Source organism: Haliotis rufescens, unplaced genomic scaffold, assembly GCF_023055435.1.
Source record: "Haliotis rufescens isolate VD_foot unplaced genomic scaffold, xgHalRufe1.0.p SCAF_7, whole genome shotgun sequence".
Classification (NCBI taxonomy): Eukaryota; Metazoa; Mollusca; class Gastropoda; order Lepetellida; family Haliotidae; genus Haliotis; species Haliotis rufescens.
The window spans coordinates 24,158,906-24,175,203 of NW_025964361.1; the positions used below are offsets into that span (position 1 = coordinate 24,158,906).

General features: G+C 41.1%; 1 protein-coding gene across 1 annotated transcript; it reads right to left on the minus strand.

Annotated features, from left to right (window-relative positions):
* Positions 1 to 380: 380 nt before the first annotated feature.
* LOC124137472 (mannan endo-1,4-beta-mannosidase-like) lies at positions 381 to 11,037 on the minus strand. The gene is made up of 8 exons (XM_046503783.2): positions 10,937 to 11,037; positions 10,501 to 10,558; positions 9,926 to 10,117; positions 8,419 to 8,678; positions 7,866 to 8,032; positions 3,573 to 3,726; positions 3,123 to 3,194; positions 381 to 702 (listed from the first exon to the last, which is right to left on the minus strand). Exons 2-8 carry the CDS (start codon positions 10,544 to 10,546, stop codon positions 460 to 462), a joined length of 1,134 nt encoding a protein of 377 aa, XP_046359739.2. The 5' UTR covers positions 10,547 to 10,558; positions 10,937 to 11,037; the 3' UTR covers positions 381 to 459.
* Positions 11,038 to 16,298: the final 5,261 nt, after the last annotated feature.

Here is a 16,298-nt window from a genome sequence, read left to right on the forward strand (position 1 = left end):
GATATGAGTGCAGATACACCACAACACATCATTGTGTTACAAGGAGGAGATATGAGTGCAGATACACCACAACACATCACTGTTTTACAAGGAGGAGATATTAGTGCAGATACAACACTGTCCGTCTACCTAACCCGGACAATCTCTTGTTTACTTTTGATTACTCTTGTTTACCCACGCTCGTGATCGTGCGTTTCACCAAAAGACCTGCATCACTTCGTTCTTTCCTCCCACATCAACCTGGCACGCCGAGAAATAACAAAAATACTGTCCAACATTTTCAGCGCGGCATAAAACTAAACTCACCCACTGGAACAGACATACTGCCCAAAACCTCGTTGAACACAGCCCACTCACTCACTCCTAAATAAATAAGCAAATGACAATATGACAATTTATTACATTTACACGAACAGGTTCAGAATGACAAGGTTTCTATGAAGCTGAGTTGTCTGTGGATTACAGGGTGAACTTAACGAGGCCGTGGTCATGTCTATTCGCCACTGTTGTAATCCCAACTTGCTGGTGTGCCCATGTGTCCTTGGGGGTCCAGTCGTCGGTGATGGCCCATGTCCAAGCACCGCTGTAGCCGGTGTTGTAGGCGTGATTGAACATCTCTTGGATCGTCATACCGGCGCCCTGGCTCTCCCGGAACTCGCCGATCACTATCGGCTTGTCCATGTGGTAAGCTGACGCGGCCATCTAGACGAAGCAAGATGATATTTAGAGTGGAATACCATTGACTAAAACTGAGTTAGTGACATTCAGTCAGGGAGCAGGTGAAAAGTACGTTGTCGCATAAAAGAAATTAATTCCATAGGTTTTGAGACAAACCCCTATACCATCCTCGAGTATCCAGTGTATTATGCCTCCATTCTGTTATGATTTTGGCCCCGATTCCTTAGACGTGCCAAAAGCTATGATCGTGGGTTTTATCACGAGTCTTCCTTTATCAGCAACACCATGGCAGATGTCTGAGACTGCGCCACTTTGGGCTTTCCACCTAGATCAAGCTGACTCGCCATTTTGGCATACAGCTCCTTCTACGTGTGTACGTTTACCACATGTCCATACTGATTGACATAATTTATAAGTATAGAGAAATATAAAATAAAAACCATCTTAGGAAAACATAATTGTCTCGCATTGGCACACCGACGTGACACTACAAAAGTACCATCTTCCCGAGGCAAGTGAGTTAACTGACTATAAAAGTCCAGTTTCCACCCTTGCCGAACTAGGCTGGTATTATGGAGTTACATTTTGGCTGGACTAACGAGTCTATGCCTAGTCCATTCAAAATCGTGCACCGAAATCGAAATCCGGTTCGTAGAGTGTCATGCAGATTTCGGTCGACTGCAGGGTTTGCAAAGCATGCGCACCGCTAACTCGTTGTCAACAGATATTTTCTAAATCTTTTCATGTTTTTAATCAAGGTGCTCACGTGATTTGATGCACTTCGCGATGTAAAACTCGTTTTATCACAATATAGATATTGATTATCGATCAGATCGTCTTGATTGGGCGCCACCGTTTTGTTTGAAACAAATGCAAGTGATACGAGGGGTTGAATCTGATTGGTCCTTAGGAGAGGCATAGAAAGGACAAAACTCGTAATAGCCACTGGTGGCGCTACGATCGAGCCCAGGAATTCCAGCCTAGTTCGACAAGGGTGGAAACTGGACTTTTAAAGTCAGTTAACTCTCTTGCCTCGGGAAGATGCAAAAGTACTAACAGAGGATTAAGGGTAACAGGTTGACCTGTCCGTCCGTTGTAACGGTGTCCGTCATTTGTGATTAAGTATTGCTGATTGCCGCCCCAAGCGACATGCCACCTGTCATGGATGTCCAGTCCTAGCGTCCTTATAGATTAAATAAGCGTAACTGCCCTATCAAAGTTTAAGTCAACGAATTCATGGTCATACAGATAAAATTGTATATACAGTATTATACATATCTCTGTCCATTAAGAATGCAGCATTTTACAATCTAACGGTAACCAGCGGCATCGTACTTTCTGTTACTTCACTTTATTGTCATGTACAGAACTGTATACGTGTACTAGTATGAGGCAGACACGGTCGAGTTACGGTGAGTGAGTGAGTTGGGTTTAATGTCGTTTTTAGGATTATTCCAGTTATACCACGGCGTGTCAGCTTAATGTGTGAGGAAAGCCCGAAGTGATGCAGGTGTCAGACTTTTCCCACTTCAGTGAAACGGGTATGGTGCTGACAAACCTGGAAACATAAACGGGGTGAACCGGGATTCGAACCCACAATCATAGGTTTCTGGCGTGCCCAAGGGACGCAACTCTGCACAGCGAATCGCAGCGACGACTTAGACGACTGGGCCACCCGTACCCCACCTTCCCCCGAGTTACAGGATGGGAGTTGACTCCTGGGACTCAAAACATGATGCCCACCAGTGTCCATTAAATAAATGTGCTATCTATTCTGTTTCTTTGTTGTTTAGCGCCTGCACTCAGCAACATTGCAGCTGCATGACGGTGGTCTGTTAATCATCGAGTCTTATTCGTTCAAGTCGTACACAGTGATGTAACTTAATTGTCATCGCGAAAAATGTAAATGCTTTTACAATCTCATAAAAATCAGATCTTTTACATTGCATCTCTGCGTGAAGAAGAGGGGTATCTACCTAATTCGTACACACACTGTCTGTTTCACACAAGCTAAACAGTCCAGGGCCCACTTGCTCAAAGCGATCTTAGCGCTAAGACTATCGTAAGCCTATGTTAAGTTTGGGAGTTACGGTCATCTTAGCGCTAAGATCGCTTTGTGCAAGTGGGCCCAGAGCAGTAGTGACTTGGGGCATAGACCCTGTTCACCTTCACGGACATCGTGTTGTTCCTATGATTCACAAACAAGTGAAATATCATCCACTTCTTCAACTCGATACATCAGTGTGTTTAATTATAAGACGACGCAGCGTTTTTTACCCCCAGAATCTTCATCTGTGCTGTTATATGTGATCTTCCCTTGCCTCGAACTACCGATTACCTAAATGTATAAATTCGAATGCGAGATCATAGGGTTCTGGCATATCTATGGGACGCAACTCTAAATAGCGAATGGCGGCACCTGTGCTCCCTCAAAATAGGTTTACCGTGAATGGGGAAACTTCATCGAATTTCCCCTGCCAGTCATAACTGTGGATCTGAAAGAAGTCCAGCACTCCCTGAAATAGAAATAAAACTTTACATGCACTGACATTTGATTGCTATAAATACCACGCAACAGGGATGTAGACAGATCGATTTTCGCACGTACGCACGCCCATATGAACATACGCTCGCACATACGCAACGCACGCTCTCTCTCTCACACACACACACACACACACACACACACACACACACACCCACCTCATTCCATTTCACCTCACCTCACCCTCTCCGTATATGATTATGTTACTTTGTTGCCATTTTACTCTTCCACAATGTTTTGTACAAAAGATTATAGTTTTGCCCTGAACTATTACCGTTATAGCACGAGGACGCCTTTGATAGTTTAGCAGTGAAGCATCTTGGAATTAGAATATGGATAAATCATGTACCTGTTTTTTACCCCCAGCCTTGATGAGGCAGGCGTCAGAGTAGTGGTTGTAGTAACCTTTGATGTTGACGTTAGACTTTGCGTTCCAACTGCCCATTGTCACTAGAGTGTGAGCGTCAGCAGATTTGATGGCCGCAGCCTGCCAGTTGATGAACCTAAATAGACAGAGGGTAAATACAGAATCAGTGGATTTGATGGCTGTAGGCGGCCCGTTGATGAAGCTAAATAGACAGAGGGTAAATACAGAATCAGTGGATTTGATGGCTGCAGCATGCCAGTTGATGAAGCTAAATAGACAGAGGGTAAATACAGAATCAGTGGATTTGATGGCTGCATACTGCCAGTTGACTGACTTTGGTAAATAGTGGTTAAATCCAGAATCAGTGAATTTGATGGCTGCAGACTGCCAGTTGATAAACCTTATTAAATAGAGGGTAAATACAGAATCAGTGGATTTGATGGCTGAAGGCCGCCCGTCGATGGACTTTGATAAATAGAGGGTAAATACAGATTCAGTAGATTAGATACAGCTTTCCAGTTGTTGAACCTGAATATATATGGTAAGTTGAGAATCTGTAGATTTGATAACAGTCAACTGATAATTAGAGGGTAAAGGAAGAATATTCAATTAACTTAAATATGTTTGGTGCGATATGAAATACAAACTGAAGTCACCTCGGTTGCATTTATGCCATACTGCGGCTACAGAACATTTTTTACCCTTATATTGACATATAACCAAATAACCAGTTACGTTTTAACAGATTTCTATTTAAAACTACTTGGAGAATATTAATACGATTAAACTATATTACTCAAGATTTCCTAAGTACCCAGGTTTGATGGTATAAACAAATCATCAAACAATTAAAGATTGAAATATCCTGGTACACAATGATTGGGTAACCTCTATATGACCTCAATTTCACGATGAACGGAAATGCAGTCATGGGCACGATGTACACGACGTGCTTGAAAACCTGTGTTTGGATGTATCGTGACAGAATCGTTGCACATCATTATCAGAGAGCACAACAGCATTTGCTGCTAAGGATTGCAACAACTGAATGAATTTATGTCCCCTCAACGTCAAAGACGTCGTTTGACGACCAAATAATTAGGCAGATGCATAGGCATGCTTGAAACAGGGTCAACACAACGTCATGTTGCAAACGACTTTGATCAGCAGGGCATTAAACGATTTTTGAATCGATTTTTAAACGTTAGGATCAGCTACCCAGCGACATGCAGCTGGGCGATAGCGTTCCACCACACAGCGGGAAGACAGGTTTCTCCTGATTACAGCAAGACGTCTTCACTTTGTGACTGTCACCACACTCAGAAATGAACTGCGGAACGTCAGTTCTACTCAGAGCATAATCGTCTCCGTGAGGCTCGTCTCCAGGGACGTTGATGCAGGAGACCGGTCAGACCGGTCACCACACCTCAACCCCATCGAACATTTGTCGAACGAGCTGCAGGTCGTCCTCTCACGACGCCCTGTCCTTCCGGAAACCCTTCAGGAACAATGCTCTTACTGAAGAGTGGATAATCTTCCCTAAGCAACCATCCAGACACTTATTGGGAGCATGAGTCGACGGGACAAGGCTGTGATCGCATCCTGAGAGTTGTTGTTGTGGACAATGAATTTGTTTTCGTGATTTTTTCATTTTGGTCAGATTTGTTTGTTTGTTTGTTGGTTATATAACGCCGCATTAGCAATATTACAGCAATTTGCCGCCGGTCTGGAAATAATCGAGTCAGGACAAGACAATCCAGTGATTGATATCATGAGCATCGATCCGAGCAATGGGGATACGATGACATACATCAACCAAGTCAGCGAGCCTGACCACCCGATCCCGTTAGTCGCCTCTTACGACAAGCATAATCGCCTTTTACGGTAAGCATCGGTTGCTGAAGACCTATTCTACCCCGGATCTTCACGGGTATTTTAGTCAGATACTAATTATTGCTCACACGTTAAACACGTCTTTACGCAATATTGCGTTTCGCTATTTCAACAGAGGAAACACAGTTTGACGTATTACCTTTTAAAGTGTTGAACATTAATTGAAATATAAAACAACGACAATATAAACTTTGTGCCCGAGATCGCCAGCAACCAAACTTAGACCGCCTCAATAGGAATCATGTTGTAATCTGCTATCTGCACGGAGTCCCAGCACATTTAAATTGTTCTGTTTATTTAGGTGTGCAGTCGTGATTGAATCCACCACATTGCGAAGTCGAGTCAAAGCAATCGTCAACAGCAAAAACATTGTAAACGTAACCATGCCAACAATAACGTTACACTGATCTCCTTTTTCTTGCGCGATTATTAGAGACGAAAATACTCCACCAGCGGAAGCTGATTCCAATCCGTGGTAAATGTACATCAAATAACAGTAATTTCTTGTTACATATTTTCACCTTTTATGACTTTTTGTATCTTTTAGCAACGTTTTTAGTCTTGATCTATTTTGTCATTTCTAGTGATATTAATTAGAGGAAGCGTTTTTGTGGCATCGGTTGGGTGTACAATGCAGCATTGATGTGAATTTCAGAAAGATATTATGTTACAGGTGTCACATGTTGAAGGTATGCCCACAGCGCCGCAGATCGTAGATACACGTTTACCCCCGTGACGAAACAACAGGCATGGTGCTGAGAGATAAAAAAACCCATAACTGCGTGCGAATGTAGAATTTGAAAGCCACTCTTAGTGTATTCTCGCACGACTAAGAGACCAAACCAAAACCGCATAAGAGTCTTAAGCGTTTGAAGCGCCCATAAAATAACCATACATTATCCACTGGAACCGCGAACAGTGGAGACGGGTTGGCACTGGCTGGTGAGACTTGTTTTTCCTCTTATCAAAGTAGAATGATTCAAGTTGTCAAAAAAGGAATGTATGAAATTAGCACTGGGGAATTTTTTAAACTTATAATTTTTTTCTGAAGTGGAAAAACAATGAAACAACAATCCAAGCGGCATTCAAACCCGATCCTATGTGTGACAGGCGAACACTTTTCCCAGTGGACTATGTCGGCATAATGTTTCAGATAAATCTTAGTAGTAAAATCACACTGACAGTAACAAAGAGCCAATTCTTCACACTTATTTCCTTGACATCAATGGGTACCACTATTCAAGCGATTTATCGGCTTTCGCACCTGGCCGCCCCCGCTGTAATTATGAAATTAAAGAAGCGTTCGATACAGCAGAACAACCATCACACGCAAAAAGACGCTGTATCGCTTTGAAGAGGGTTCTGTACTAATTGCCATGCAAACAATCAGACGCAAAGGCCCTCTACTTTTCCAAACCTGAGAATGAAATATTATTAAAGACTCTGATATTTAGAAAGGTGTGTTATATTTCAACCCTGAAAAAACTTTTGAAGTTAATAGCGTTCTAATGTAGTTTCCATACCATGTAATAAATTCTTTAAATTTTCCTTTGAAATGTGATATGAAAAGGAGGAGACGCAGGTGCACATGTATATGGTCATTAAGAGAGATTGTTTTCATGGAAATCAATTTGATGCTATATAAAACAAAACCGGAAGTCATTAGAGCATGCGCCGAAGCAGCTTGTAAAACCCCTTCTGACAAACAATAACCATAAGAAGACTGCAGAACTGTGGCTGTCTGGCTGGGTTTGTTTGTTACTTGCTTCACGCCGCATTCACCTACAGTCCAGCTATATGACGGAGGTATGTATATAATCGATTCTGGATCAGACAAATCAGTGATTGGTGTTGTGAGCTATATTCACGCCGTCGGGGAACGATGACACGCAATCAAGCAGGTCAACGAGCCTGGCCACGTGACCCTAGTCGCCTCTTACGAACGCCACAGATTGCCAGGACCAAATGTACCCTAGAATCCTCACAGGGGTAGGTTGGTAATGACGGAGATACATGATTGTTGCACGAGAACCGCTGAGTAGCAGTAGCACTAGCAGTTAAATACGTAGTAGTGGTAGAAATAGTAGTTGTTGTAGAAGTAGTACTAGTTGGAGTAGTAGTATTGCTGTTGACGTATAAGCATGTTGTAAGAGGCGACAAACAGGTTCGGGTGGTCAGGATCTTTGACTTGACTGATGCATGTCATTTCATCCCAGTGGCGTGGATCAATGCTCACAATGTCAATCACTGGATGATCTGGTCTTGTTTACAGACCACCGCCATATAGCTGGAATATTGCTGAGTGCGGCGTTAAACAACAAACAAACAAAGTATCAGCAGTAGCAGTAGCAGTATGGTAGGAGTTGGAGCAGGTATACTCACCTGAGAAAATCATCATACTTGTACAGTTTCCCCGCCCATCCGGCCCCCGAGTTCTTGAGGTGGGTGGTGTCGAAGCAGGGGTCGCTGTTGGCCACGTCAGGCATGAGCACTCCCTCCGGCTCATTGATCACCTCCCAGCCACCGAGACCCGGAAGTCCAGCTAGACCCTTAATTAAAGAAATCACTCCTGAACTATGAAACAGGTAAATGAAGTGTACTCATTCGTCACTATGGACAAGGAACGCGAGGGAAGAGTTGAGTCCCTGAATAAACATAAAACAACCAAAACGTGTATCTGTTCTTTCTGCTGACTGATACTGTTGTCAGGAGTGTTTGTCATTTTACTGAAACACGGGGTGTTTGTTTAATTGACCAATTTAGACCAAGGATCATATTCATACTTAATCGGGGATTCAAACCTACGATCTCGCCCCCACCCAAGGGACGCAACTCTACAGAGCGGAATGCGGCGTCTTGTCCACTGGGCCACCAGTGCGACCTACATGTACACGTGTTTCATATCACGGAATTCTGACGATCACACATGTCCCACCTTGACCATGGGGATCAGAGCCTTGTTGATATACGACTGTAGTTTGTTTGTATCGCGGATGAGGCCGTCCAGATGAGCGTGTGAACCCTGATTAACGGCGCCGTTCCACAGGCAGAGGAAGATGAGGACGTTGTGGGAGGCGGCGTAGTTCAGCATCGACTTGAGGTCCGCCATCATCGTGCCACCTTTATCCATGCCTATCACGTGACCACTGCTGTCGAACTCTGGCGTGTTCGCTCCTTCCATATGAATCCACACTCCTTAAATCATGAGCAGGATTTTACGTAGCCATACTCCTTAAATCAACAATAATTGCTTTCAATCATCTGTCACGATCACAAACTGAGATATTATTTTGCAGCACTGCATTTTAGAATTTTGTATGCAGGCCGAAGAAGGCACACCAGATGGTGGAGATGTGCAACAAACAATAAATAAATGCATTAGTTCGTGAGTAAATGCTGTATAATGCAGCAGTCAGCAATATTCAAGCTACAAGTATGTCATGACACTTCTTATATAATTAAATAATTGCTTTCGTATGCATCCACGCTCCTTAAATCATTATACACATTCGTATGAATCCAAACTTCTTAAATCATTAAACTTGTTCGTATGAATCCACACTTCTTAAATCACATACACACTCCTTAAATCATTAAACCTTTTCGTTTCAATCCGCTCTTCTTAAATCATTAAACACTTTCGTATGAATCCACACTTCTTAAATCATTAGACACTTACGTAAACATACACACTCCTTAAATCATTAAACCTTTTCGTTTCAATCCGCTATTCTTAAATAATTAAACACTTTCGTATGAATCCACACTTCTTAAATCACGGTGAAGAAACACTTTCGTATGAATACACACTTCTTAAATCATTAGACACTTACGTACGCATCCACACTCCTTAAATCATTAAACACTTTCGTACACATATACACTCCTTAAATCATTAAAAACTTTCGTACGCATCCACACTCCTTAAATCATTTAACACTTTAGTACACATACACACTTCTTAAATCATTAAACCTTTTCGTTTCAATCCGCTCTTCTTAAATCATGAAACACTTACGTACGCACCCACACTCCCTAAATCATTGAACACCTTCGTATGAATCCGCTCTTCTTAAATCATGATGAAGAAACACTTTCGTATGAATCCACATTTCTTAAATCATTAGACACTTACGTACGCATCCACACTCCTTTCGTACACATACACACTCCTTAAATCATTAAACCTTTTCGTATGAATCCACACTTCTTAAATCATTAGACACTTATGTACGTATCCACACTCCTTAAATCATTAAACACTTTCGTACACATACACACTCCTTCAATCATTAAACACTTTCGTACGCATCCACACTCCTTAAATCATTAAACACCTTCGTACGCATCCACACTTCTTAAATCATTAAACACTTATATGTCTTTGAAAACAATGTTTCGAGTCCGCGTTGACGAGGTTCACTGTTATAACGTTAACTCACTCATGGAGTTCCCTCCGGCCTTGCTGAGATCCCGGATGTACCCCTCTAGTATGCCCTGCACACGTCCCTTATACAGGTTGTTGCCGAAGTCATAGGCATATTGTACCCAGGCCAGATTGGCGCCAGAGAGGAACACTTTCTGTCCGCCTTTAACAAAATGGTCGCCTTGCACGGACAGTCTGTCGCATTGGACTGAAAACAACACACACAAAATGTCATGTTAGGAACTGGAGGATGAGGTGGCTAGACACAGAACATGTCTCCAGCCACTGCGGCCCCTTCGTAAACAATGAGAATAATGAGGCATGTCAGCTAAAGGTTGGGGGAAGTTTCAGCTGATGCAGGTCTTGGACGTTTACACTGTAGTGAACTCAACGAGCACTGGTATGGTGATGGCCATAAACAGAGCGAATCTGGGATTCGATGTAAACATCTGTCTACAAACCATTCAGAAGTGTTCCGTCCATATTTTCGTTGGCATAGGGGGGTCGTCGCCCTCTCTCTTGTTGTTCCCGACAAACCACCTTTGAATATATTGGATCATAACATATAATGTTTCATGAACAACGTCATACCTGCAGCAGTACCACACGCTAGGAGAACCAGCAAAGAAACGGCCATGATTGAAGTCTCCTGTTGGGAAAGACAATTCAGGAAATAAGCGAATTGGCAAAACATGTGGCAATCATATAGAGTGAGTGAGTCGCTCTGCTGTCTTGGGCAATATTTAAGCGAGTGAGTGAATGTTGTTTTAAGCCACTCTCGGTAACACTGCAGCTATACAATGGAGTCCTACCCATCGGTGGTTGATCGCAATATCACAAAAGGGCACACACGAAATGGGCCGCACTAATAGGACTCATGTCGGGGAATCGAACCCGGGCCTTCGGCGTGAGAGCTACCGCAACCAAACACCGTAAGTGAGCGACGACACGCAATCAGCAAAGTCATGGACGACATCCAACGATCGACAAAGAACATTAAACACGGGGGCAAAAAGAGCTTCCTTACCTAAACACACCCGACTCTAAATGGTAAGGTTTGTCCAACAAACGAGAAGGAATTTATCTCGTTTGTAGGAGCGGCTACAGGTTACATAAAGTGTACCTCAATATCTACTGACCTTAACCTCGTGTTATCAGCGTGTATTATTAAAACAGTACTGACATGAATATATGAATATATAGACACGCAAAAATTCCAAAATTGAGAGCAGTTTGGATGTGATTACATGACATCCATCAGTGACCTTCATTGTCGATTAAATCCGATGTAACATATTTTAATCTAGATGTCTTGAAATAATTTCTAGGTCAATGTCTTGTCAAGGACAACGATAAAAATAGTGATAAAACCAAATGCTTGTGTTTGCAACATATGTTGTGTAAAGGAATGAATGAGCCCAGATACAAAACAAAATTATGAGAATGACAATGGAAATGTATTTTCTATTTCTAAACACTGACGGCATTGGATATTTCGGCTAGCTTAAGATATATAACTAACACTCCAGTATGGCAATATGGATAATGTTTGCTGGCGTAACCCGAATAATAATAATGTGTGTGTGTGTGTGTGTGTGTGTGTGTGTGTGTGTGTGTGTGTGCGTTTGTGAGCGCGCGCGCGTGTGTGGATAGCTAATTGGCTAAATTTGCGTTGAATGGGATTCGGAACACATCACGGCTTCTGCATTTATTACTTGACAAATGCCAATTTCTGTATTCATTTCCATTTTGAAAACAAAGATTATTTGGTTCTATTATTGAGATACATTTGTAGCCGGGCTTGGTAATGGAATGTCCAGCCACTGGGTTGTTGGTTAGAACATGAGGCAGTTGGTATGATGATGGTGGTATTTATTCAGTGTCAGATGTTAGGATGGAAGCTAAACAAGAGACCTCCTTATGGCATACTCATTGAGATCTTCTTCCCATTTTTCTTACATGAATATTATATTGGTTGTATTCTGTTAAGCTAAAGTATACACACAAGATTCTACACCGTTCTTGCTAAAATTATTTCCTTTATGAAGAAAGGCTTAAGAGACATTTCAAGTTGCTAGCCCAAAGCACACCACCTTTAGACCATTCTGCCATAACCGCATGAATGAAGTCTTGGAATATACGAGCATCGCTTCAGCCCCCGTCGTTCGGATGGCTATTCGGTTTGCTTTGTCACGTTAGCAAAGGACTTTGCTCGTCTGCGACCTGGAAATGCTGGCTTGGGAATTGACACCAGGAGACAGATATGGCAGGAAATATTTGCCTTTACTGTAATTGTACCTAAACTTTAAGATTTATCTCATTTTACTCGTGTCTGCCCTTTCTCGATCTCATCAGATTCATCGAGGCAACCTGATGAGTCTGATGAGTCGACCAATGTCAGCTTGACTCATGTTGTTCCACGTACCAATGAAAGCAACACTGAGTTCACTGAGCGTGGTGTGTGGATGTTGTCGTTGACGTACACATCTGCCAGTAACGTCACAGGCGTGTTTAATGGGAGAACAGTCAGGACGGAGTACTGACCATAGCATGATATTGATGTTTTCTGTTGGAGGAATAGGGTCACAATAACTTATGTGACGAGGTAAGTCATACGGACATTGGACTGGCCCGCTAAGTCCCTGATATGTCGCTAATAGAGAGATCGTACACCAGGGACCATGCACCCGCCAACGTGGCCCAGCATTGGGAGCTCTTCAGGAGGAATTGCGTGCAATACCAAGGTCAACAATACACAAGGTGATCAAAAGTATGTCATCAAGGAGTCGTGCATGTATCGCCCAACATGGTGGACACACTAGATATTTATCTACACGGCCAGAATTAAGTTTACATTAATCGTCATTACACCTTCACTATATTTCATGAGTTATCTTATTTGTGGTCGGTAATATAGACTGAATTCCTAAAGAAAACCGCAGGGAGGAAGGGAGACACAAGAAGGATCAACATCACTTGTTACAAAAGAGATATTGGACAAGATACACCACAACACATAACTGTTTTACAAGAAGGGGTAGCCTAGTGGTTAAAAGCGTAAGCGCGTCACGCCGAAGACCCGGGTTCGATTCCCGACATGGGTACAATGTGTGAAGCCCATTTCTGGTGTTCGCCGCCGTGATATTGCTGGAATATTGCTAAAAGCGGCGTAAAACCATACTCACTCACTCACTACAAGAAGAGATATTGGACAAGATACACCACAACACATCACTGTTTTACAAGAAGAGATATTGGACAAGATACACCACAACACATCACTGTTTTACAAGAAGAGATATTGGACAAGATACACCACAACACATCACTGTTTTACAAGAAGAGATATTGGACAAGATACACCACAACACATCACTGTTTTACAAGAAGAGATATTGGACAAGATACACTACAACACATCACTGTTTTACAAGAAGAGATATTGGACACGATACACTACAACACATCACTGTTTTACAAGAAGAGATATTGGACACGATACACTACAACACATAACTGTTTTACAAGAAGAGATATTGGACACGATACACTACAACACATCACTGTTTTACAAGAAGAGATATTGGACACGGTACACTACAACACATCACTGTTTTACAAGAAGAGATATTGGACACGATACACTACAACACATCACTGTTTTACAAGAAGAGATATTGGACAAGATACACCACAACACATCACTGTTTTACAAGAAGAGATATTGGACAAGATACACTACAACACATCACTGTTTTACAAGAAGAGATATTGGACAAGATACACTACAACACATCACTGTTTTACAAGAAGAGATATTTGACACGATACACCACAACACATCACTGTTTTACAAGAAGAGATATTGGACAAGATACACCACAACACATCACTGTTTTACAAGAAGAGATATTGGACAAGATACACCACAACACATCACTGTTTTACAAGAAGAGATATTGGACAAGATACACCACAACACATCACTGTTTTACAAGAAGACATATTGGACACGATACACTACAACACATCACTGTTTTACAAGAAGACATATTGGACACGATACACCACAACACATCACTGTTTTTTACAGTGAGTGAGTAACAATATACAAATTTACAATTTACATCGGCAGTATTTCCGCCATATCGTGACTACAACTATTTAAACATACACACGAAATATTAATAAACTTTCTGAAATACCTGTCAGCAAAGGACAGTAAAATGACTAGAGTATCACAGACATATTTAAAACTAGTATTGAACGATAAAACGATAAAACGATACCATGCCTTCAGCCGCTGGTGATTAAAGTCAGTAGTAGCTTGCAATTAAAACTAACAAATATACTACGATTAAAAATTGAGTAGACCCAAATGTACTTTGAATGATGTGGAACTTACGTACTCTTTCAGGGGGAGAATAATTTTTACAGTACTTCAACCCCCTTCAAGAATACAGCCACTAACAATCTCAGTTTGCAAATTTAATCTACTCATTTTTAAAATGACATATAGACAATTTCAAAAGAAATTAATCAAAACTTTTCAAACAATTCAATTTCCTTTAAAAAACAATAATTAAATGAGAAGTTATACCATTAAAAAGATCCTTGACAGTTGATGATTTGAAATATTTATCTCTTGTCATGGCAAAATCAATACAGTCAAGCAGGACATGCTTGACCGTGATTCTTTCATCACAATTGATACAAAATGGAGGATCCTCACCTTTTAATAAATATTAATGTGTATGTCTGCTGTGGCCAATACGACATCATCGACTGATGACCTCTTAAAATCTGGACTGACAACCCAAGTAAGTGTAACCGATAGTTGGTTTAATTTCATGTAATTTATTGATACCTACTTGGGTGTCCAACTTCTTTTGCATAAGATATTTGATGCAGGATCTTATAACAGGTTTATAATCAGTGTGCGGGATCAGAAAGGGTGTCACAGATTTGTTGAGTGCTGTTTTTGCAGCAGCATCGGCCATTATGTTATCTATGATACCTATATGGCTGGGTAACCAACAGAAAACGCAAGATTATTAAACAATTCAACAATTTCAATTAAAAGTGGATATGTGCATAACACGTTTTTAATAGCATGAAGGCAAGAAAGAAGATCTGAACAAATTATGTACTGTTTATGTTAAGTTTGGCTGTTGAAATATTTAAGTGCTGTTAAAATAGCATTTGCTTCCGCTGTGAAAATAGAAGAGTTATCAGGTAATCTGGATGAGATTGTCCTGGATCTAATGGCACTGGCGCTAGCAACAGTGTCACCATCCTTGAATCAATCTGTAAATATAGATTTGTAAGTGCCATATTTGCTTCGCAATTCAGTATATTGCTGTTGATAAATTAGTTGATTTGTGTCAGATTTCTTTAGTTTAATTAATGTTAGGTCCACCTCTGGCTGTATTACCTGCCATGGTGGAGAAGAGAAAAGCTGAGTGGGGGCTATATTATCAAGATTTATTTTAGCAGCAGAAATATGAGATTGTATTCTTATTCCAAGAGGTGGAATAAGTTATGATTTTCGTTTGTAAAATTCTTCATAAAGTGGATTAAAAACACAGTTGTACGCTGGATTGGATTTTGAAGAATGTAATTTAGAAATATCCTGTAAAGACAATTTAGTGCGGTGTTGCATAAGGGACGGCTTATTAGCCTCCACATAAAGACGGAGAAGTACTAAAAGCTCCAAGGCAAAGTCTCAGGCCCTGATGATGAACAGCATCTAGTTTAAAAAAAATATGCTTTTACAAGCTCCACTATATATGATGGATATGATAATCCAATCTAGAGCGGATGAGCGCTTTGTACAGTTGGAGGAGGGTTTTCTGATCTCCTCCCCACTTCGGATTTGAAACGAGTTTCAAGAGATCAAGTGCCTTCAGACATTTATTTTCTAAGAAATTAATATGTGGTAGAAAGGTCAAGTGATGGTCAAATTTAATACCAAGGAACATGGCCTCTTTTACTATTTTGATAGGAGTTCCATCCAAAACTAAATCGGGATCCTTATGTGGTTTATATTTTCTACAAAAATGAATGCAATTCGTTTTTGATTCAGAAAACTTAAAACCATTTCCGAGTGACCATTTATGAATTTTATTTAAACATATCTGGAGTTGCCTTTCAATAGTATGCATGTTTTTACCACGACAGGAAATATTAAAATCATTCACAAAAAGTGATCATTTAAAACTTTTGAAAAACTATTGATCTTTATGCTTAATAATGTGACGGATAAAATACTTCCCTGTGGGACGCCCTGATCCTGATTATAATGATCAGACAGGGTAGTACCCACGCGGACTTGAAATTGTCTGTCTGTTAAGAAACTGGATATAAAATGAGGCAAACGGCCTCGCAAA